The 23,975-nt window shown below is 44.6% G+C and overlaps 3 protein-coding genes and 1 long non-coding RNA gene across 9 annotated transcripts; 2 read left to right on the forward strand and 2 right to left on the reverse strand.

The window, feature by feature from the left end:
• Nucleotides 1–38: 38 nt before the first annotated feature.
• On the reverse strand, nt 39–11,231 carry alms1 (ALMS1 centrosome and basal body associated protein). Of its 5 annotated transcripts, none has more exons than XM_029138186.3 (17): nt 11,098–11,231; nt 9,862–10,040; nt 9,443–9,560; nt 7,587–9,354; nt 7,286–7,445; nt 6,111–7,175; nt 5,912–6,027; nt 4,587–5,547; nt 3,890–4,012; nt 3,083–3,220; nt 1,971–3,011; nt 1,653–1,865; nt 1,266–1,522; nt 1,030–1,189; nt 773–830; nt 390–489; nt 39–267 (listed from the first exon to the last, which is right to left on the reverse strand). In XM_029138186.3, the coding sequence occupies exons 2-17, from the start codon at nt 10,037–10,039 to the stop codon at nt 226–228; spliced, it is 6,498 nt and encodes a 2,165-aa protein (XP_028994019.1). In that variant the 5' UTR covers nt 10,040; nt 11,098–11,231; the 3' UTR covers nt 39–225. The 5 variants fall into 5 exon arrangements, with proteins under 5 accessions (XP_028994019.1, XP_028994023.1, XP_040925314.2 ...); XM_029138190.3 differs by lacking the exon at nt 11,098–11,231 and adding an exon at nt 10,838–10,856 and having other exon boundaries at nt 9,907–10,040; XM_041069380.2 differs by lacking the exon at nt 11,098–11,231 and having other exon boundaries at nt 1,971–3,008; nt 3,095–3,220.
• Nucleotides 9,929–13,746, forward strand: LOC114848062 (nuclear factor 7, ovary-like). Of its 2 annotated transcripts, none has more exons than XM_029138222.3 (3): nt 9,929–10,066; nt 11,711–11,844; nt 11,928–13,746. In XM_029138222.3, exon 3 carries the CDS (start codon nt 11,945–11,947, stop codon nt 13,346–13,348), a length of 1,404 nt encoding a protein of 467 aa, XP_028994055.1. In that variant the 5' UTR covers nt 9,929–10,066; nt 11,711–11,844; nt 11,928–11,944; the 3' UTR covers nt 13,349–13,746. The 2 variants fall into 2 exon arrangements, with proteins under 2 accessions (XP_028994055.1, XP_055361564.1); XM_055505589.1 differs by lacking the exon at nt 9,929–10,066 and adding an exon at nt 11,342–11,608.
• A 1,522-nt stretch (nt 13,747–15,268) lies between these two features.
• Nucleotides 15,269–17,875, reverse strand: LOC129603594 (uncharacterized). Its single transcript, XR_008693661.1, has 3 exons — nt 16,468–17,875; nt 16,058–16,158; nt 15,269–15,538 (listed from the first exon to the last, which is right to left on the reverse strand). It is a non-coding gene; the product is annotated as an uncharacterized LOC129603594 (long non-coding RNA).
• Nucleotides 17,876–19,032: 1,157 nt separating this feature from the next.
• On the forward strand, nt 19,033–21,536 carry LOC114848061 (E3 ubiquitin-protein ligase TRIM39-like). The gene is made up of 2 exons (XM_029138221.3): nt 19,033–19,215; nt 19,301–21,536. The coding sequence occupies exon 2, from the start codon at nt 19,318–19,320 to the stop codon at nt 20,719–20,721; it is 1,404 nt and encodes a 467-aa protein (XP_028994054.1). The 5' UTR covers nt 19,033–19,215; nt 19,301–19,317; the 3' UTR covers nt 20,722–21,536.
• Nucleotides 21,537–23,975: the final 2,439 nt, after the last annotated feature.

A 23,975-nucleotide genomic window follows, 5' to 3' on the forward strand; every position in this document is an offset into this window, starting at 1 on the left:
CACCTCTGTCTGTGATTTCAGTCAAAACTGCAAGAATCTGAAATAGTTAATTGTTTTATTAAAAATGTTTAAAACAGTCCATTGTTTCATTAAAAGTCTAGTTTTCTACATAATTTTAAAATTAAAAACTTATCACAAATAAATAAAAACATTAGGTAGGTTTGGTTGTTCAGTTTTGAAACTACTCAAACTGTTTCACAGATTTAAGCTAGAGCTAATTTAAAATTACTGCCACGCTGTTCTGCCCAGGACACGGCTGGTGATTCTCTGAAAAATAAAAAGGTTTTGATAAACTGTCTGAATTTCATTTATTTGCTTATGCTGATTTTTTGTTTATTAATATTTCCGCCTATGCTGCTAAGGTTTCTCTCCACTAATGAAGTCATTACCTTGTTGTAGAGTTGGGCATTGAGGCGATACGACCGATACTCAGCTTTCCTCCGTTCTTCCTCTTTCCTTCGCTGCACCTCTGGCAGATTCTCATAGATCCTGCACAAGAAACACAAGTGGTTTCTATTTATTTTTGATTGACATAAAAAAGTAGATTTTAATTAAACTTAAAACTTATTTTTTTGACTAGTAACGTGTTCATTTTTATGACTCAGATCATTGTTATTGATATGGAGAAAAAAAACTCAAGGCCTTTTAAAATCTTAAAATTAAAATATAGAATTATAGTAAATGATCAAAAAAGCTCAAGAAATACTTTGTGTTCCTGAAATACTGTTTATTTTTTATTTTACAGTCATAATAGTAGAGTAAAGTGTCTTACTGTTTGGATCTCTGGATCATTTCCTTCCTGGGAACAGCTCTTCTGAGGAAACCAGTGCCTAAACAGCATCTGAATTGATTAGTTTGTTGCCATGGTAAAACATTTGAAGAACAATAGTAAAAATAAAACTTGTAAACCACCACCACCATGTTGGTTAGAGGTTTTGTACTCATTCTGAGACACTTCCAGCAGCAGCATCCACCAGTCAACCCTCAGACCCAACGAGCAGCGCAGGCTGTTTTCAGCCTGTTACTCACCCGCAGGCTTCGGCAGCCTCCTCCGTCCTGTGGGCTGGTACTCGTCCCTCTCCCTGAGGAAGACGGACTCCAGCCTTCTCTCCTCCACCTGCAGAGCCAGACGCCTCACCCTCTGTCTGGAGCGAGAGATGAACTCTGGACGCCGCATCTCCAGCGCCTCCTGCAGGATGAACAGAGCATTAGCTGCATTGTAACACGTCTTGAACCTAAGAAGGTGAAACAAAGCAAATAGAAACCTGAAGGGAGACGCGAGCCAGACCAGAGGACGTCGTTTTGGTTCTAGGCTCTGGATCTGTCTCAGTATCATGGATCGATGAGGGCTGTTGGTTTCTGTCCTCATGGACTTGTCTCTGTCTGAGCGGTTCTCTCCACGGGTGTCTCCTGCTGTACAGCTCAAACCAGGCTGTGCTCGGCCTCCATGTCGACTCCTCTGGCTGGTTCTCCTTCTTTGCGTCCGAGCTCAGGTTGTCAGCAGAGATGAACCAAGACACACCTGAGTGAGACAAACCAATACAGTAACTTCCTGTATTCTAGAAACAGCATTCCACATACATACATACAATGAGACAGCCACACACAAAACATTAGGTTGTGATCAGACTAGAGATACACCTTTCATCTACCTTGAGGGTAACGTTTTGATGAGCTCCTCTTGCTCTTTCTCTGTTGTAATGTTTGACTCTTTGAAGGGCTCCTCTTCCCTCCTCTTCCTCTCTCCATGCTGTACGAGGAAGATGAGATTGTCCTCGCAGCTCCACTTTCACGAGGCGAAGGGAAAGTGGTTCCAACGTCTCTAGTGTGGCGTCGGGTCCCGTTACTGACAATCTCCAGGTCACCTGAGGAACAACGGTGCTTTAAAGAAACGTGTTCACCACAACCCAACGTGTTTTTAATTTGTCTAGTCTTCAAGTGGTTGAATCAGGGTGATGTACTGGACTGACCTGCCTGAATGCCTTTGTTGACCAGCCTAACGCTCCTCTTGGCAGCCAGAGACCTAGAGAGGCCATGGTGTGAGGGCAGAGAATAAGAGCTGGCTGAATCAGCAGCGACTGATTCGTCGGTGACTGTGTTCTCTGACTGGATGACGATGGAGTCTGGGTTTCTGCCTCTCCTCTGCTCCCTTCCGTCTTTCTGCCTGTTGATGGCGCTGTACAGTTTACTGAGGCTGGAGCTGCTTTTCAGGTGCTGGACTCTGTGAGCACCGAACGCTCGGATAAGTCGCGCCGTGTCGATGGTGGACATGGAGCTGGAGGTGGTGGACAGCGTCTCCGTCTCGTCTTTGTCTGCAGGACAGAGATGCTGACTGTGCAAGGAGCTGTGGGAGAGGCTGGAGGCATGACTGTCCTCCTCCTCCTCCTCCTGGAGCGTCCGTGTCCAGACGTGAGCATCTTCTGCTCCTCGGCTTCCTCTGAGGTTCCTCTCCGTTTCTCTGGTGTCAGAACGCCTCCTTTCTTTCTTTGCTGCATCTCCTCTCTGCTTTTCTAGCTTCTGTCTTGTGGAATAAGAAGCAGAATATTCCTTCTGTTGCTGCTCTGACCCATCAGCAGCCCTTGTGCTGTTAATAAGACGCGACAGGCGCTCGAGACGTTCCAGCAGTGATGCTTCTCGGTCCCTGGTCGGTCGTGCCTCCTCCAAAGTCCACCGGTCACAGAACCTCTGCCACAGCTGGTCCAGATTGCTGCCTGTTTGCTGGGAGGTGGACTGAGAAACATCAGGGTCCCTCCTCTGCTGATCCCGCTCTCGTCCTGCCTCAGGGACAGAGCGTTGGGTTTTGCGTCTGCCTCTGTCGTGGACCACATCTACAAGAACAGGCTGAAAGTCCCTTCTGCTTGGCTCATAACTAGGGAACTGGACCGGGCTGGTCCCCTGGTCTCTCTTTGTGCCTTCTTGTTGGCTCGATGAAGGCAGTCGAGTAAAAGCAACTGATACCCGAGATGGTGCTGCTGAAGTTTGCCCGAAATCTGTCTGTGAACATTTATCTGCTGATACAAAGAATAGATGGGGGATCATATCTGGGGACTGAATATATAAACTGCATTTAAACCTTGCTCACCTGTGTGCTCACGTTGCATTCTGAGCCTCTTGCTGTAGATGCCCTCTGTGTGTCTGATGTTTACTCCACGGTCCAAACCCGGGTCCTGGTGCCCTAGGACCTCACTACTGAAGCGTGGAGGAACAGCATCATCCGAGCCTGAAAGAGTTAAAGCCAGCTTGTTATTTTATTATGGGACCTCCTCAGTGTATGTAGGAGACAGAATGGTCTAATTTCTGACAAACACAAATAATTCTCCCGGGAAAAATCACCAAGGAACAGAAGATGCTGAAAAACATGGAGCCTCGGGTCCCCTGTCCTTGCGTCTGCTGGGCCCAGCTCTGCCTTTGTCTGACTCTGCCCCTGAACATGAATAATCAATGTGCTGCTGGTGTACTTTACAATAGACCAGCTGCTTCTCTCACAGACATTTGGTAGATGAGAGCTGAGGCTCCTTATTCACTGACTCAACTGACAATACGGAGCTTCTCTACATTCAAAACCTGCTTCATTTCTAAAACTCCTCGATGGCTTTCTTTTCTACCATTTTTTATGTTGAGCCAGGTCCAGGATGCAAAACAACAATTACTACCCAACATTAATATTAGCATTAACACATTACCTATCTTGTTCAATTAACTGTTAAAAGGACTCGACTAAACTACAAGACAAAGTCAACAGTACCTGATTCTACAGCTTAAATGTAAATAATATTATTTCCCTTTTATATTGACAGGATGGAGGAACATGGGATGCTGTATAGTAGTATGAGTCTGAGTCAACGACAGCGTCACCTCTAACCAAAGCTGCTCAGTTATGTCCTGATACCTGTGTGTGAGCTCTCCATGGTGGTGTCAGAGGCGTCTGTGGAAAAGACACCAGCGTCTGTCTGAGGGACGTAGAAGAGCTCCTCACTGCCACGAGGTTTGTAAGGCAGCAGGACAGGCACAGCTTTGGGTGGAGGCAGTGCACGCACAATGACACGTCAGTCATCAATACACACCACAAAAAACATTTACACTTTAAATGAAAGAACACTTCATTAACAAAGAAGATTGCGCACAGGCATTTAAAGGCTTGGAAGTAAAAAAGGACCGGCCCCAATGTGGGGCTCCCGCTGCCTGTAACAACACGGACAGAGGGGGCAGCTTATGCTCTGACCACACAGGTTCATGGATCAGATCTGATGCTGCCTCGTGGTTAGAGTGTGAATGATGCAACTCGTGTCTCAGATTCCCATGACCTAAACAGGACTTTGTGCTGGTGCCTCTGCTGCCACCAAGCTTTACCGCAGGTTGGTCAGGAGCACAATAGTTTTAAATACAGTATGTCTAAGGGATCCAACAGGCATGAGACACTAATCTAACCCCAGTTTCTCTAGAGTAAATATTAAGTATTTTTCCCTCCACTCTGTATAAAACGGTCTAACATTGTGTTCTGTAGGACCACAGCAATAAAACAAATCACAGTCAAATAAAGCTCCTTCAGATACCGGTTTATTAAATGCTCTTGGTAACACGCCTACCTGGTGACTCAGTGGTCACGTTCTTTGGGGAAACCTCAGGTCTGTGCTGTGTGGATGTGGAGATGCTTCTTTCCTGGGTAACCACGGCTTTAAACAGGTGAGCGGTGCCTCGCTGGCCTTTTGGCTTTGTGGAGTCGAACCACTCCGGTGGACTGGACAAACCAACACCTTCGTCTGGACTGCTGGGATCAGAAGGAACATGTCTGAGGGGAACCGATTCCTGTCTTTGCAGCCTCGTGACATCAGCTGCGTCACTGGATGGAGCAAAGTTCAAGCTGTGATCTTTGGGAGACAGAGTGAGATGAACGTGAGAGATGTGACCAGTCTTAGCAGGAGACTCAGAGGTGGTGGAGACTGCGGACTGCTCGGCTCCAAGGCCGTCAGAAACAAAGCGTTTGTGGACATTCAGGTCTTCTCTATCCAAATCTTTCAAGGGTAGAGGACATTCTTCAAATTGGCCTCCAAATGTGTTTTGCCTCTCCTGATATCCTGACGTCAGGGTTTGGTTTTGAGTGAAGCGTCTTTGGCTTGTTTCCTGGTACTCATCCTGAGTTGGGGGAAGCTCCCAGTTAGCCTGAGGCTGGTCAACTGCTCCTGTGGAGAGCTCAGCGAGGTGGAGCGGCTCTGGGGCTGGGCTGAAGGGAGGTGCAGGTGACGTGGGTGAAGAGGGTGAGGTGGAGCGCCTCCTGGTGGCGATAGTGATGGACGTTATAGCCAGAGGCTTTGTTTTAGGGAGGGCAACTCCTTCTCTGGCTGCAATTTCACGTACTTGAGCTTCTAAATCTGGACAAGGAGAGTTCATAGGCTGAACACTAGGGCCCAGGAGGTCTGTGCTGAGACCTGGACGTGTCAGGTTCGTGTCCCTGAGGGCTGAGAGCTCTGTTTGCTGACATTGGCCTTCGCTCATTGGAGCTTGAAGACTGGATGATGCACTGCTCTCTGTGTCTGTGCTGCCCTGGCTCTGAAATAAGAAAAACAGCACATTCAGGCAGAGCAAAACCTTTAACCTGTGATTAGATTTATCACTGCAAAAGGTTCACTTCAAACTGGTTCAGTGTAGAGCAAACATCACTGGAACCATTTGGTTCAATGGTCTAACATGCACGGATAAGGCAACACAGCAACCAAACCTCTAAGTTAATTATTAAACTTAAGCGCTCAGCTCTGTAGGAAGCAGACACACCAGTTACCTTACGAGTGAGATCTGTGCTGTCCAGACATTAAGGAGACAACAATATTAAAAACACGCTTTGACAATTTACTGCAAGTTTATAAGTGTGACTGATTATGTAAAGGGGAAAGAAGCAGCTGAGCAGAAATTTTACCTTTACTGGCTTTTTCAACAGCAGCTCTCTCTTGATCTCTTCGATCCGCTCTCTATCTTCTTTGTTCAGCTCCAAAGACTGGCACTGTTGTCCAGAGACCGTCTGCCTGATCCACTCTGCAACGTCAAAACAAACTTATTCCTGAGCCGTTAGTTTGGCATGAGGAGTGTTCAGTATATATAAATGAATGCTTTCCTACCTCTAGCTTTGTTCTCCTCCTGGTCAGTGCTGCTGGTTGTACTAGACACCATCGTGGCCGGAGAGTCGCTCCGCAGTAACTTAGCTACTCGAACGGCCAGTGAGCTCTCACTGCTTCCATCACTACCCGCTCCCTGGTCCATGTCCCCCAGGATGGGTGAGGAGGAGTCGCTCCCTGCAGAGCCTCCTACGCTAGCTTTCTCCTCCTCTGGACCCTCTGTACTCACAGAAGGGAGAGGCTTTACGACCGGTGGCTGTGCTGGGGGTGCAGCGCTGCAGCCTTCAGGCTCTGCCCGTCGCGCCGATTTGGAGAGGGCAGATGAGTCTGCAGTACCATCTTGTGGCTCCCTCTCTGCAGCAAGGGCTTGTGTTGATGGATAAACAGGTTGCCATGAGGTGGCGACTCTGTCTCCACCCACAGAGCTTTGTCTTGGTCTCTCTGAGATCAGCATAGAGTCAGATGATGACCTGGCTCCCAGGAAGGAGGACCAATTCCTGGTATCTTCAGCTGCAGAGGAGGATGAGGCTGAAAGAAAGGAGTTCTGGAGCCCGGTGGCTTTCTTGTTCGTCGAGAGGAAAACATTACTATCAGAGAGCAAACGCGGCAGCGCAGCAGACGCTGAAGAAGCTGCAGAGGTGGCAGCAGACACCACATTCTCTGCCTGAGAAAGGAGTTTACGGATCTCCCACAAGGCCTTCGAGCTCACAAAGGAATCATCTGCACTTTGATCCAGATGACGGTTTGGCTGCATGGGTGACACAACGTGTCCTTTTACATCGCTGGCCTTTGAGTCAAACCCGCCAGCTGTCTGCTCAGTGTTCTGGCTGCTGGTTAAACTACAGTCCTCCTGCTGTTGGCTGGCCTTACACTCATCATCAGATTGGGAGGAGGATGCCAGTCTGCGCTGACTCTGGGTTTCTGTGTCTGATGAAGTACAAGATCCCTGTATCTGCTCTGGAAGAAGAACAGCTGCTCCAAGACTATCAAGGCTAAGTGGAATGGAAACACTAGAGTCCACGGAAAGAATGCTGGACCTGGAAAACTCTCCTTTATGGGGGCTACCACCTGAAAGAACAAAATGACAACATGTTTAATCTACCCTCAATCATAAAGACATATATACACAATATAAAATTAGCATTCCACAGTTGAAGTTCAGTACTGACACTATCTACCTTCTGAAGGCTGTGTACTCTTGGACGGGGTTCCAACCGATCCTTTAATTGTACAGAGATCAGTTGGAGAGAATTCAGGCTCCCTGATTGGCCCTCTGGGTACAAATGGAGTCAGGATTGCAGAGGGAGACTGGTCAATACCCAGGTTATGAAGGTACAACTGCAGGATAAAGAACAGCAGCATATAGTGTACTGATAGCAACCTTTACATCTGTATTTCACATGTACTTGAAAATAGTTCAGGGGACATTTATTTTATTCTAGACATATTTTACATGCAGTATTATTAACTTTCAGTTACCGGAATTCGTTCTTCGATGTTGAGCTCTCGAGCCCTGGCCCGAGGTGGTGGTGTTGACAGTTTTGAAGTCCAGTATGGGGCATAATTATCGACATCTAGACTGGTGACTGAAGAAGCTCCCACAGAAGTTGCTAACTTTATTCCACTGTTGTAACTGTCTTGGGAACTTGAGAGTGCTACGTCTTTGTCAACAGACACATCACTGAAGTGACCGAGGCTCATTAGAGGTGAGGGTTGAACAGTGCGGCTGATCTGCTGCTCATCAAGCATCTTGTTTTCTGCAGGTCTGTCTGTGTGCTGATCTCTCTGCACCAACATGACGACGGTGCTTAGTGAGGAGTGGGACTGTGACCTGCCAAACGGAGAAGACGAGGGTCGAGCTCCAGACTTGCTGAGTTCTCGGTCATTGGGAGCACTGCCCACTGCCTCCCCTCTGGTTGGAGAGGAAGCACCAGAGGGAGCTGGGGAGCTCTGTGTGACAGTCTGCTTAGCAGCACTTGAAACCGGAGGTTGTAGATTCTTCACGTGCTGAGTGAGGATGTGATTCAAGGTGTCAGACACTGCGTCATAAGCTTTCTTTTTAGGAGAAACACCAGAAAACCCCTGCAGTGCCAGGCTGTCAAAGAGTGACGTCTTGCCTGAACTCTGGTTTGCCCTCCAAGCATCTACTTTCTGCATATAGTTGAGACTTGGGAGAGACTGGACTTCTGCAGTGGTAGCTTCCTCTTGGCACAGAGTTGCTGCAGGCACAGGAACCGCTGGTTGTGGGGAGATGCCAGTGTTTGTTTGACATGAATTATCTTCACTGGACTGCACATCAGAAAGTTGCCCTAATTGAGCTTTGTCCGTGGATTTTGGTGGCCATTTAAAAACCCCTGGAGTGGACTGAGATTGCGGAAGGAAGCCTAGGAAGGACCCATCAATGCCTGTTTGGTTTCCTGAAAACCAGAGGTCTTGTTCTCTGTGAGTCTGTGTTATACCTGTAGAAAATGGCCCCGTCCCAGGCACAGGCTGATTAATTCTCCTCACTCCCAACTTGTCCTCAGGCGTCTCTGTGGGATTTGGTGTAAGAGACTGACCAGGTAGTGATGGGCTTTGCTGCTGCAGGTTTTTAGATACAGTTTCATGAGCACAACGCCTTCCAGCCTCAGACACCAGCTCTCTGTGCAGCTGTTGTGTACTGTCATCGGGTTGAGTGCTGCGTGACCCCATGGTGATGTTACAGACCTCAGACGACAGCGCTTGTGACTGCTCAGGTTTTGTAAGTATGTTGGGTTGCTGTGTTTGCTGCTGTGGGAGAGAGGCTTCACCTGGAGGACCTTCTCTTTCAATCATGCGATGGTTGTTTTTTTTAGGCCCTTCATCCAAATACGTAATGCTCTTCATAGAATTCCCAGAATCAGAGGAAACTGCACTACTGCTGCTTAGCATACCAACATCTTCCTGAAGGCGGCCCAGAAGTTGCTTCACAGAAACATCCTTCCTCAGAAAAAAAAGCTCATCTTCAGGAGGCTCTCCTACTAGACTGCCTGCTGCTTCTCTGTTATCTACTGGAATTAGATCAGAGTGAGCATTTTTCACTTGTTTGGCTTCATCCTGTGGCGACAAACTATCCTGAGACACAAAGCAGCTTGCTCCTTCTTCAGAAAAAATGCTTGCCTGTGCCAAAGGGTGTTGAGACAATGACTCATGCTCAGATGCTTGAGTGCTCTGATCATGGGGTGGAAAGTGAAACATCTCAGATGCCGTGGAAACATCAGGGTACGCTCTGGTCAAATGAAAACACAAGGTTTTATTAAAACATTCAAATGTACAAAATTGTGTTTACAGAATCATTAAAATAAATAATTTTTTACCTCAAAGGGGCAAATTCATTATCACTTTGGTGGAATAATGAATATTCAGTGAAGTTGTGTTCAACAGAGACTGAAGGCAACAGGGAAAGCGCTGGAGATAGGTTACTGTCCTGAAACTCTGATGACACCAAAAACACAGAACGTTAAGCATAGGCACCAATAAACAGCTTATAACTTTATTTTTAAAAGGCCTTAATGTATTATAAACCTCTGATATAAACTACCGGTAGGCAATTAGAAATGCCATTTCCCATTCCTATACAGTATATGTATGATTTGTTACTTCACCCATAGTGACAGATTTCCATTATTCACATTTCTGAATCACGAGTTCCACACACACACACACACACACACACACACACACACACACACACACACACACACACACACACACACACACACACACACACTCTCACCTAGGTGCAACGAGTGCCCCCCTGGTCTCTGAAGCTCCGAGCCACCTGTGACCGTCCTGGGCTGCCTCCAGTCATGGCCAACACTGTGCTGACTTTGAGCTCCTGCTTGGTTTCTGGGTGTTTGTCCAACAGAATGACTCTCGCCTCCATCTGCTGGCGGCTGAGGGAATGTGGCCATCCTGTGTGAAGCGAAGCAGCAAACACAGTAAGTAGAACCGCCTTCTATTCTACTGTGCAAACACCAAGCACGTGAACTACACCTAAGAAGCCCCAACTCTGTGAGGGTTTGTATTATAGTTTTCAGGTCCCCACAAACAGACGCTCGACCTCCATTCAGTAAAATATCAAATCAGCGCCTCTTCAACAAGGATTCCTACAGCAAGGTTTTCTCATCAGCTGCATCTGCTTTGAGTAACGAGCCTCAGCTAACATTCTCTCTATTGATGCAAAATCATACATTTATGAAGGTCACAAAGTTCGGGTTTTGTAGAAAACGCCTTAAATAAAACACATTTAAAAATGAATTAAACAAAACATTACAGACACAAAACATGTTTATCTCCAAAGTTTCTCAATTACAACTGATGGTAAAACATCATGACAAGTTAAACATTTATTATTAACGTAAATTTCATTAACAAATTCAGAAGGCTCGGCTAAATGCTTTGTATCCAGTTTTATAGGAGGAACTGTAAACTTTGCTATAGGACAGCAAAAACAAGGATGAAGGCAAAGTGGTTTCAAATGCATACAACAAAACATTGTTCCGTTAACTCTACTAAATCAGCGTTAACTGACAAACAAAGCAGGTGAGCAAGCATGTTTCATTGGTGCTGCTGAATTCACCCATCGTGTGATTAATAAAGTCTCGCCTTCTTTTTCGGTTAGTTATTTAGCTAGCAACAGGTGGCTGTTAGTTAGCTTTATTACACACAAACGGCTACACTTTGTATTAGATGCATATTGTTGTCATTACATTACGTAACTGCCGTTTATCCGTGATATCGCCAAGGAACAGTGCAAAGCCCGTTGTATCTGACAGAAACAGAGTCGCAAACGTTTGCGTGAGCCCGTTACATTTACAAGCTAACATACTAGCAAAGCAGCGAGCACTTCGCTAGCTAATGACACAAGGCGACTTCAGCCAGACTTCCGTCAACGCGTGTTTAGCTTAATGCGCCATTAGACACTTTTCATAAGCGTAATTGGCCGTTTAAGCAGAAATACACCAATTACCTCTACAGGACGTTGGTTGTTATTGTTTTTAATCCGCCACAGTGAGCGCGCTGCTCGTATCCAGCAGCGTTGCTATGAAAGGAACTCCCGCGAGACTGGATTTGAATTGAAGAACGTCACAGCGTGTTGAACAGATGATCAGAAGGTCACGTGACGTGACAGCCAGACCAGGATGTGTCCACTTCTGTTGCAGTTTGGTTACAATCTTCACATATTCTGTGCTCATATAACGTCCCAGTTCACCTCACGAGACTTTTATTTTACTTTTTTTAATTTCTCACATGTGGAGAATGATTTCCTGTTCAATGTCCTGCTGCTACAAACACTGAGCAACAAAGGTTGCTCAGATCAGCTGTGCTCTGCTTTACTACTTTTGGAGCTAGGTTTAGTTTGTCATGCTCCAACTACTAGAACACACAAGACCATGTGCTGTGACACCCCCCTATTGGGGAAAACATCTGCTCTGTGCCCAGCATCACGTGCATGTACCGCATCCTGTTTCCTCCTCTTAGTGAGTGTTTTCTCATTTTCACCACTTGTCCAGGTACTGATGAATTTTGTCTTGTTCTCAAAGAAAACTGGTGAAAATATTTTCACCAATTTTTTTTACTAGTAAAACAAGAGGCCTTTCGTTCCACACTGATCAGATATGCAGTGAAGTCTTCCTCAGAGTAAGTCCAGCTCCAGAAGAGAAAAGTGGGAAACTCCACCTGCTGCTTCAAGCTGCTGACGCTCCACAGACTGAAGGTGAGTTTGACTCTAACACAACTCAGTGAAAGTAAATGAGGAGGAAGAGGAGCCATGACTGACTGGACTTTGTTTGGTTTCAGCTTCACTCAGACACTAAATGGCTTCCAGATCAGAGGAGGATCTCTGCTGTCCAGTCTGTCAGGATGTCTTTACAGAACCTGTTGTTCTGTCCTGTAGCCACAGCTTCTGTAGAGACTGTCTCAAGACATGGTGGATAGAGAAACCAACACGGCAATGCCCAATGTGTAAGAGAAGATCTTCAAGAGAAAATCCACCTGTTAGTCTGGTCTTAAGGAACCTGTGTGAGTCCTTCTTACAGGACAGAGCTCAGAGATCTTCAGAGACTCTCTGCAGTCTGCACCATGAGAAACTCAGACTCTTCTGTCTGGACCATCAGCAGCCAGTTTGTCTCGTTTGTAGAAATTCAAAGAAACACAAAGACCACAGATTCAGACCCATTGATGAAGCTGCAGACGATCAAAGAGAGAATCTGAAGAGATCTCTGAAAACCTTAAAGGACAAACTGGAGCTGTGTCAGAAAGTGAAAGACGAGTTTGATCAGACAGTAAAACACATTGAGGTCCAGACCCGACACACAAAGACGCAGATTAAGGAGCAGTTTAAGAAGCTTCACCGCTTTCTAAAAAAGGAAGAGGAGGCCAGGATGGCTGCACTGAGGGAGGAAGAGGAGCAGAAGACTCAGAGGATGAAGGACAAGATGGAGGCTCTGAGCAGAGACATAGCAGCTCTGTCAGACACAGTCAGAGCCACAGAGGAGGAGCTGAGAGCTGAAGACGTCTCCTTCCTGCTCAACTACAAGGCTGCAGTGGAAAGAGTCCAGCAGCGCCCCCTGCTGGAGGATCCACAGCTGCCCTCAGGAGCTCTGATAGACCAGGCCAAACATCTGGGCAACCTGAGCTTCAACATCTGGAACAGGATGAAGGACGTGGTCTCCTACACTCCTGTGGTTCTGGATCCAAACACTGCTCATCCAAGACTGATCCTGTCTGAAGATCTGACCAGTGTGAGAGGAGGAGACAAACAGCAGCTTCCTGAGAATCCAGAGAGGTTTGATTACCCCTCTGTCCTGGGCTCTGAGGGTTTTAACTCAGGGACTCACAGCTGGGATGTGGAGGTTGGAGACAGTTCCTATTGGGCACTGGGTGTGTTACCAGAATTTGTCCAGAGGGAGGGAGACTTATGGCCTGGATTATGGGGAATAGGGTTTCTTCATGGTAAATTCTCAGCACAGTCACCACCAGCTCCACTCACTGATCTTCCAGAGCAGCAGAAGTTCCAGAGGATCCGAGTGAATCTGGACTGGAACAGAGGAAAACTGTCTTTCTCTGATCCTGATACTAACACACACATACAAACCTTCACACACACTTTCACTGAGAGACTGTTTCCACTCTTTAGCACTTGGGATACACTGAGTATTTTACCAGTGAAGGTCTCTGTGACAGTGATCAGAAACGTTAGAGACAAAGATGATGATTAGATTCATAAACTTGTTTATTTCTTCACTGCTCCTGTTCCCTGCTGCCTCATTATTACAAAGCTTTTGTTTATCACTCATTTCTGTTTAGATTCTTCCTCTTTCTTATTTTAATTATTTACTTTTGTCATTGTAAATTTTCCTCCACGTGTTTTTATCTTAAATTTGTTTTATTATGTTTTTGTTTTGTCTTTTTAATTTTGGCCTAACTTTATTATTTTAACATCTAGTTAATTAATGATGTTAATGTGAAGAAATGATGTTAATTTAAGTAAAACAGCAAGCTAGTGACAACTGGCAATACTGTGTAAAGTTAATGTAAACCTTCATGAAAATGTTTGATATAAATGCAGCATTACATTTTTTACCATTAAATAAGTTAATAAATCAAATATATTTACTAAATCAGGCCTGTTGGTCATTTGCGATTATTAGTCATTTTCCACAAGATCTTTCAAAGGATCTGATAGAGGACCTGTTAAAAGATTTGATAGAGGATCTGGTACATCAGGCCCACTGGTCATTTTGGCTATTAGTCATTTTGATTGTGTTAATAAGTGATAAGTGCCCAGCAGGGTTCTAAGTGAGGAGAAAACACCAGGCCTCATGTTACAGTATAAAACAAATGTGCATAGCAGCTCGCTGGCATAAGTACTTTTCTACAGCGATTGGTCCATTGGCAACACTAAGAGGTGAAACTGGGACACTGTAAATCGTGTGAAAATTATCCTTTTAGAGTATCTGGTAGAGGACCTGTTAAAGGAATTAGGAAGAGGATCTGGTAGAAGACCCGTTAAAGGAATTAGGAAGAGGATCTGGTAGGGGATCTGGCAGAGGACCCATTAGAGGATCTGGTAGAGGATCCATCAGAAGCTTTCATTCTTGGAGGGCAACGCAGCAAGAAGCTGTGCAGCCAGTTCACATCATCCGCTGCCCAAACTAGGGCAGTTAGTTGAAGTTGGTACCAGATCAGTGACTTCTTGGTCAGTAAATAATTGAATTAATACAACAGAATATTCATAACACAACTACAGCTTGTTTGGGAGCATAGCTTGATAAACTAATATAAACTCATTTTTACATGTTTTTTTATTTCTCGTTCTGCTGCTGTGTGAAAATAATTTTTCTATAATGGGATCTTCAGCTGCAGCTTATATTTTGCCGTATTTGTCTGTAATTAAGTGCCAATGTGGGAACGGTGAATGCCCACAGATTCATGGTGTGACAGCAACTATTGCTTTCAAGATATTGCATGTGTTTATTACTTTTATTGATAAATAAAAATTTCGATAAATCTTACCTCAAGACGCCTGAACTAGTTGCCAAACCTACTGTCATGTATGGTTGATGATCCAGGACTGGAGCCAGTATGATTGAATGTGTATTCATTACAGAACACATTTAATATACAGTATATCAGACAATTACACATGCATGAAATAAATCAGTATCTCAGAAATTCATAAAAACTTTAGAACATTTTACTATTTACAGATTAATCATAATGTACCTGGGAACTGGGAGTTTTGTTTCTAAATATATATTGACCTAATATTTTGCTTTTAGTAAGGTATGATATATCAAGTGCTAATATATAACTAATAGAAATGTAGTTATTGTTTTTTTTCAGTACTATGTCTGTGTGTATCTCAAGTTGTTGCAGGTATCTAGCCTAGAAGTCTTGTCAGCTGGTGCTGGGGACTTCTAGGGCAAAGAGTCCAAGTCATCCCACCTTCCCTGGTCTGGATCAGGGCAGTGTTTCCTGAGGGACAAGGCACCTATGTTGGACTTAGACCACCTGTGAAATACCTAAATTATTGTTTTTTTTTTGGCAATACCTCAATAAAAGCTAAAATATTATAAAACATTTGTCTGTTTTCCCTCATTAGGTTTATACATACAAAAACAGTTCAGTGAAACAGCAATAGTCAAAGCCAACTTTATTTTTAACCAATGCACCAGCACTATAATGCTGGATAAGTTACCGTCACAGTTCAATTTGCAGACCACAAAATGAATGGGTAGGATTCATAGCTATGCTGAAAGCATAGTTTCTGGAGTGGAACAGGTACAGTCATGGGCAGTTGGCTGGGGAGATGTGAGGATCTTTTTTGTCTTCAGGTGTTGGAAGACATCGGAAGCAGTGCAGCTGCTGTACAGATGGAGGATGCAGCTGTTTTCCTTGACACCACTCTAGAAGGTATAAAAAATATAGAATAGCAGATTAATGAAATGACCAGTATTTCCTATGTACTTCACAACCTTTACAGATCTAAACAATAAATAGAGGTAGTTGGATCAGTTTTAATGTTGTTTGGAGTTTTCAACTTATTTTATACTGCTGGTTTGTTAAATCTTAGCATGACATTAATGACCTCCTTTCTGTCAGGTTGCTCAAATTCTGCTCAGAGGGCCGGTGGGACAGGGATGTTTACAAGGTCCTCCATAGAACAACCTGAGTCCAGCAGGACTTTATTGAAGATGGTCTCCATCACATTTTCCACATAATCTGCACCATAACACTAGAGTTACAAATTACCCAGACTAAAATATCAAAATAAGTTGACCAACTGCATACAGAGTAAATATATAGACAATAATATAGATCAGATTATGAATACCACAACTACTGAAATGTGAAATGCAAAATCTCTGTCAAATAAAACTGCATATTGGCCAACAAATGATTATACTGCTGTTAAATGTACATACCTTTGCTCCTGAGGTGAGCACTCTTCTACTCTTCTACAAGGTAGCCGCGTGTCAGTTTGAGAAGCAACCTCCTCGCGTTTCGGTAGCTGGCATGCGTCAGCCTATATAAAAAACATGTCACGTTTACAGCTAAAAGTAGCTGACCAGATAAGCAACAACACACATGTTAGACTTAGATGGAACTTGCAATAACCTAAATTCACTGGTCTACTCGGGCTACAACATACACACGACAGGCTCGGTAGTAATTAGAAACACAGCTGACTCTCACAACTTACTAGCGTTAGCGCTAGCCGCTAACGCTGCGCTACCATCGCGCTAGCACCTTCCTTACACAAGAGGGAAGCTACATTATAAACAGAGAAACTTCTGGAGTACATACATCAAATAGGTATCAAGCATGTACTTACGTTTGGGGAAGCAGCAAGTGGGCGCTTCTTCAACCTGAGTGACTTCTTCTTCTTTTGCCTTTTAAATGGCGGGTGGCAACCAACTGAAAGGTGCATTAGAGCCACCTCCTATGGTAGACTGCGCAGCGAGTGACTTCTTCTTCTTTTGTCTGTGACTGGAGTGACTGAAACAAAATGTTTCAGGTACATTTAGGGGTCCAGGTTTGTCTGGGGGGGGGCGAAGCTGGTTCTGTAATTGGTCAAGCGAATGCAGACGCGGATTGGATAAACTCTCAAAAATGTGAAAGAAGTAGGGGGCGTACCTAACACACCAGGAGTGTCTTAATGTGACCCAGGGAGTCAAATAAACGTACCAGAATGTCCAGAAAGTGAATTTTGCATGTGCAGGCACCTTTAAGCACCGTCCCTTTGTTCTCTGTCAGGCAGTTGTTGTGGCGCACTCAGTTTGTCAGCCTACTATTCCCTGTCCAAGTAAGTCTCTGGTTTTTGACTCTTGCCTGTTGTGACTGTGTTTTGCCTTGTCTCTGCCTGTACCTCTGCTGGATAGTGTGATGACTGGTTTTTGACAATTGCCTGCCCAACTCCCATTTTTGCCTGCCGTCTGGATAATGATGAATAAACCTGGTTTCTGCTAAATCCTGTTTTCTGAGCTGTGCGTTTGGGTCCCTCACTTCTGTCTGCTCACGGCGGGCCTTGACATTCAAGCTCTTTTGCCACACAGTTCACAAACACCTTGTTTGGTTATTTGGTTTATTTTCAGTAAACATATTTTGTTCATTTCCTAGTTGACACATCATTGGTTCTGTTTGTAGCATGTAGCACATTTAGTTCTTTTGTACTGTGACCTAACACTTACGTGTAATTATTATACTTCCCTTTAAACCGTTAGTTACGGTTTGAGGCTGGTGGTGGGTGGTTTCTGGGCTATTTTATACAGTAAGCGGTTTATTGGAGGGAACCACTGTCCACATCCATTAAGGGGAGTTAGGTTTTGGTCCTGTTTTGTTTTGATTTGAATAGAATTGTTTAGATTAATTTATAGGTGTTTATGGTTTACTGTGCTTCAATGTCTTTCTTTGAGTGTTTGCCCTAAGTTATAGTTACCCCTGTGTGTCAGTTGTCTTTATCAAGTGTTTGGTTCTGTTCTTTGATCACTTTGATTATTTACTAATTGTTTCAAACACGTAAAAGCAGTTGATAAACCAACACACATAATTTCACACATTTATAAGAAAATGCATTTCAGCTTTTAATTGATTTTGTACATACTTTCCACGGATGTCTCCACAAAAGGGACCCGGCCAGACTACGCGCCAGAGTCTACCTTGAAGTGTTTTCTCATCCTCAGGTCGCTCTAAGACCCGGGCCCCTCTAAAACCACAGTTCCACGAGCTGACCCTCAGCAGCCGTTATCTCACCACCCAGAGCAGACTTTGACCTGATCAATTTCCCTAATTCAATTGAATGTTTCAACCACACAGAAGATGTTTCAGTCTCTCTCTTTTCTCTTTTTTTTTCCAATAATTCACAGCAAAAAGAAATCTCTCTCATCGGTCCAAGCCGATTGGACATAGAGTATTTACACACATCACATAAAGTATTATGGTAAAGAATTATTACAGAGTGTTAATATTCATTCACCACTCCCACAATGTTCTTTCTAGAACATGCGCCTCTATCTATTCTCTATCATGCGCCTGTTCTTGCTTATATCTTGATCGACACATCCCTTTTGAATTCCAGCAGGTAATAATTTGTTCCTGGCTTTATACATGATCCCAGCAGTCTTATATTCCACTAAATCAAAAAATTGTAAAAATTTAGACTGCATGAAAGCTACATTGGTATGATCCCTACTGTATATCCAACTCTTATCGCTCTTTTTGTAATATAAACAATGGTTGAAGTCTGCTTTGGTATGCGAGATAAACTTGAGATTCACAGCTTGAAACAAGATATGATGTTGAACCATTATCATGAAAATAAAACATGACTGTGGTTCAGTAGGTGCAGGAGGATCCGAGTCAAAGGTGAACTGGGTTGTATTAAACCTCAGGCCTCCTTCATGTTGACTCTGACCTGAACACAGGAGCTACAATATGTTTCTATATTGTTTTTATAAATATTCTACTGGCTTCACATTCTGCACTAAGAACATGGTTCAGTTTTTACATTTAGTCCCTTAACTTTAAGACACAGCAGAACCACTGGAACCTGGTTCCATTAACCTGTGTTGTTCTTTCTCTCCCTCATCCAACCACTGGAGGCAGATGAGCCTGGTTCTGCTGCAGGACTCTTCCTCCCTGTATTCTGGTGCTGCTCAGTGGGATTTGTTGGGTTTTCTACATAACTCTATGCAGCGATGTATGTTTCAACAGAGAGCCTTGAAACGACCTCTATTGTTACCTGGTGCTGTATCAATTGAAGGAATTGCAAAAAATCCCTGATCCATAATTCGTTGCTAATTAAATGTAGTAAAACTTAAAATAAGTCTCAGTTTAAACTGCTCCTTCTGCTGTAAACCTTCAGTTATGAAGCTCCACCTTCATGTGACTAACTTGTTTTACCTGTTTTGCCATAAGTCAAAGCAAGAAACAGTTTGTTGCAGTTCGACACTAACTGAAGACCAAACGAAGAGATTGATATTCAGACAAATTCACCACCTTTCTGTGAGTGAGTCAAGCTCCAGGAGAGAAAAGTGGAAACTCCACCTGTTGCTTCAAGCTGCTGACGCTCCACAGACTGAAGGTGAGTTTGACTCTAACACGACTCAAAGTGAAAGTAAATGAGGAGGAAGAGGAGCCATGACTGACTGGACTTTGTTTGGTTTCAGCTTCACTCAGACACTAAATGGCTTCCAGATCAGAGGAGGATCTCTGCTGTCCAGTCTGTCAGGATGTCTTTACAGAACCTGTTGTTCTGTCCTGTAGCCACAGCTTCTGTAGAGACTGTCTCAAGACGTGGTGGAATAAGAAACTAACACAAGAGTGTCCAGTCTGTAAGAGAAGATCTTCAAGAGAAGAACCTCCTTTAAACCTGGTGTTAAGGAACCTGTGTGAGTCCTTCTTACAGGACAGAGCTCAGAGATCTTCAGAGACTCTCTGCAGTCTGCACCAAGAGAAACTCAGACTCTTCTGTCTGGACCATCAGCAGCCAGTTTGTCTCGTCTGTCTGCATTCAGAATCACACATCGACCACAGATTCAGACCCATCGACGAAGCTGCACAACAACACAAGAAAAAGCTTCAGGAAACTCTGGAACCATTAAAGGAGAAGTTAAAGGTCTATGAAAAAATGAAAGAGAAGTTTGATCAGACAGTAAAACACATTGAGGTCCAGACCCGACACACAGAGACGCAGATTAAGGAGCAGTTTAAGAAGCTTCACCGCTTTCTAAAAAAGGAAGAGGAGGCCAGGATGGCTGCACTGAGGGAGGAAGAGGAGCAGAAGACTCAGAGGATGAAGGACAAGATGGAGGCTCTGAGCAGAGACATAGCAGCTCTGTCAGACACAGTCAGAGCCACAGAGGAGGAGCTGAGAGCTGAAGACGTCTCCTTCCTGCTCAACTACAAGGCTGCAGTGGAAAGAGTCCAGCAGCGCCCCCTGCTGGAGGATCCACAGCTGCCCTCAGGAGCTCTGATAGACCAGGCCAAACATCTGGGCAACCTGAGCTTCAACATCTGGAACAGGATGAAGGACGTGGTCTCCTACACTCCTGTGGTTCTGGATCCAAACACTGCTCATCCAGAACTGATCCTGTCTGAAGATCTGACCAGTGTGAGAGGAGGAGACAAACAGCAGCTTCCTGAGAATCCAGAGAGGTTTGATTACCCCTCTGTCCTGGGCTCTGAGGGTTTTAACTCAGGGACTCACAGCTGGGATGTGGAGGTTGGAGACAGTTCCTATTGGGCACTGGGTGTGTTACCAGAATTTGTCCAGAGGGAGGGAGACTTATGGCCTGGATTATGGGGAATAGGGTTTCTTCATGGTAAATTCTCAGCACAGTCACCACCAGCTCCACTCACTGATCTTCCAGAGCAGCAGAAGTTCCAGAGGATCCGAGTGAATCTGGACTGGAACAGAGGAAAACTGTCTTTCTCTGATCCTGATACTAACACACACATACAAACCTTCACACACACTTTCACTGAGAGACTGTTTCCACTCTTTAGCACTTGGGATACACTGAGTATTTTACCAGTGAAGGTCTCTGTGACAGTGATCAGAAACGTTAGAGACAAAGATGATGATTAGATTCATAAACTTGTTTATTTCTTCACTGCTCCTGTTCTACTGATGCCTCGTTAGTACAAAGCTTTGTTTTATATCAGTATTATGTTTTAACTTTTTTAACTTATTGACTGTAGGGTGGCACAGTGGTGCGGTGCACCGTTGCCTCACAGCGAGAAGGTTCTGGGTTCGATTCCCGGAGGCGGCCCTGATGCCTTTCTGTGTGGAGTTTGCACGTTCTCCCCATGTTTGCGTGGGTTCTCTCCGGGTTCTCCGGCTTCCTCCCACAGTCCAAAGACGTGCATTAGGTTGATTGGACTCTCTCCATTGCCCATAGGTGTGTGTGTGTGAATGGTTGTCTGTCTGTGTGTTGCCCTGCGATGGACTGACGACCTGTCAAGGGTGTACCCTGCCTCTCGCCCATAGCCAGCTGGGTTAGGCTCCAGCACCCCCGCGACCCTGCATATGGCAATAAGCGGAAAAAATGGATAATTGACTGTATTGGAATATTGTATTGCCTTTTTTTATTATCAATTTTCTTAAATGGAAAATATCAGCTATTTTGTTACTTAGGTTTGTGATATATTGTATTGACTTTTTTTCTATTATCAATTTATGTAAAAACAAACCTAAATAATAAAATACCTGATATTTTATCAGGTATTTTATTATTAGTATTTTATTCGTCAGAACTAGTTCTTAGTTGGAAGAGAACACTTACTGTCTTTGTAAAAACGGTGCTTCTGTCTGACACTACACACATCAGCTGTTGTTCTAGACAAACTTCTGAACATTAATAAACATATACCTTAAACATGCAAAAACCTTTCATCATTTCTAATACCGCTCTGTTAATCTTTAACCATGAAGTGTCTACAGTGTCACAATTAGGGGTCACAGATGTTTGGAGTCCTGATCCACCCAGGACCTCCTCTGTTCACGTCTCTGAAACAGCAGCATTTTAAGAATCTGTACTTTGTGTCTGTATTATATGTGTGAGGTGTCTTCATTAGAATCAATGCTCATGGAGCTGAGTCACAAAGAGCTTAACGACCAACACACACACACACACACACACACACACACACACACACACACACACACACACACACACACACACACACACACACACACACACACACACACACACACACACACACACAGTGAACCCAGTAAATGAAGCTGTTAATCATGAGCCTGTTCTTGCTTATATCTTGATCAACACATGCCTTTATATTTATGCTTAAACACATCAATTCTAATACTATTTATTATGTCCTCACCTAATTTATTCCATAGTTTTATACGCCTTATAAAAAATCCCCATCTCTTTCTTTAAACAGTTTTTGAATTCCAGCAGGTAATAATTTGTTCCTGGCTTTATACATGAACACATTAGTCTTATATTCCACTAGAATTGTAACAATTTATACTGTATGAAAGCTACATTGGTATGATCCCTACTGTAGATCCAACTCTTCGCTTTTTTTGTAATATAAACAACGGTAAGTCTGCTTTGGTATGTGAGATTAACTTTAGATTTACAGCTTGAAACAAAATATGATGTTGAACCATCATCCATCCATCCATTTTCATCTGCTTATCCGGTGCCAGGTCGCGGGGGCAGCAGTCTGAGCAGACAGTTCCAAACTTCCTTCTCCCTGGACACTTCCTCCAGCTCTTCCGGTGAGACCCCAAGACGTTCCCAGGCAGGCAGAAAGACATAGTCTCTCCAGCGAGTCCTGGGTCTACCTCGGGGCCTCCTACCGGTGGAATATGCCCGGAACACCTCCCCAGGGAGGCGTCCAGGAGGCATCCGAACCAGATGCCCGAGCCACCTCAACTGGCTCCTCTCGATGTGGAGGGGCAGCGACTCTACTCCGAGCTCCTCCCGGGTGACAGAGCTCCTCACCTTATCTCTGAGGGAGTGCCCAGTGTTATGGGAAAAATTGTCTCTTCCTTATTTTTATGTGTCTTCCTTATTTCTATGCATTTCTATGCAGTTATTATACGATTTATGACTTATGTTCTGCAATTAATATCTTATGTTTTGTCTTACTGTATGCATTTAACATTTCACCTAGATTGTTCAATGGTTGTCTCTGCCTGATAGACTCTCAACTCTAGCTCCCAAACCCAAGGTCGGGGAGTTGTGTCTCTGTCTGTTGAGACTTGGTGCTCCTTTCTCACAGATAGTTGGACGTCAGCAATGCAGGTGTGGGAAAGTAAAAATCTTCACACACACTGCGACAGGGAGGAGATGGTGCATGTAATTTGATTGGGTTAGAAAGACATTCCACCTTAGTCGGACAGAGAAGCTAAAAGGCAGAAGCAACTTTAGGATCGTGGGCTCTTTGCATCACACCTTCGTGGTGTGTGCACTGATCTCCCCAGCTGGTTTTTGGTTTGTTGATGTGCACGATCAACATCCATGCTTTTTATTTGCTTTCCCCATTATTTTTATTTTCTTTATTATTTCAATAAATCGCACAAAAAGGACAACTCTCTCTCATCTACTTCTTTATGGAAAATTTCCACCACACCAGCCACCCTGCGGAGGAAGCTAATTTCAGCTGCTTGTATCTGTGACCTTGCCCTTTCGGTCATGACCCAAAGCTCATGACCATAGGTGAGGGTAGGAACGTAGATTGCCCGGTAAATTGAGAGCTTTGCCTTTTGGCTCTTCTTCTTCTTCACCACGACGGACGGATACACCGACCGCATTACTGCAGCCGCCGCACCGATCCGTCTGTCAAACTCACGCTCCTTCCTTCCCTCCCTCGTGAACAAGACCCCAAGATACTTGAACTCCTCCACTTGGGGCAGGAACTCTCTCTCTGCAAAAAGCAGAGATGCTATCCTGTGGTCCCCAAGCCAGACCCCCTCCGGCCCCTGGCTGCGCCTAGAAATTCTGTCCATAAAAATAACGAACGGAACCGGTGACAAAGGGCAGCCCTGCCGAAGTCCAACATGCACCGGGAACAGTCTGACTTACTGCTGGCAATGTGAACCAAGCTCCTGCTCCGGTTGTACAGAGAGCCTTGGACTCCATACTCCCGGAGCACCCCCCACAGGATGTCACGAGGGACGCGGTCGAATCCCTTTACAGATCCACATAACACATGTAGACTGGTTGGGCAAACTCCCACAAACCCTCAAGCACCCTGCTGAGGGTATAAAGCTGGAAAGCTGGTCCAGCGTTCCACGACCAGGCCGAAAACCACATTGTTCCTCGTGTATCCGAGGTTCGACTATCGACCCAATTCTTCATATAGACT

Source organism: Betta splendens, chromosome 22 (assembly GCF_900634795.4).
Source record: "Betta splendens chromosome 22, fBetSpl5.4, whole genome shotgun sequence".
NCBI lineage: Eukaryota > Metazoa > Chordata > Actinopteri > Anabantiformes > Osphronemidae > Betta > Betta splendens.

Coding starts and splice junctions, on each gene's coding strand:
- alms1 (XM_029138186.3), bottom strand. CDS start 10,039: ATGGCCACATTCCCTCAGCCGCCAGCAGATGGAGGCGAGAGTCATTCT. Junction 9,355..9,442: donor AATGAATTTGCCCCTTTGAG/GTAAAAAATTAT, acceptor TCATTTGACCAG/AGCGTACCCTGATGTTTCCA. Junction 4,013..4,586: donor CGTGACCACTGAGTCACCAG/GTAGGCGTGTTA, acceptor CTCCACCCAAAG/CTGTGCCTGTCCTGCTGCCT.
- LOC114848062 (XM_029138222.3), top strand. CDS start 11,945: ATGGCTTCCAGATCAGAGGAGGATCTCTGCTGTCCAGTCTGTCAGGAT.
- LOC114848061 (XM_029138221.3), top strand. CDS start 19,318: ATGGCTTCCAGATCAGAGGAGGATCTCTGCTGTCCAGTCTGTCAGGAT.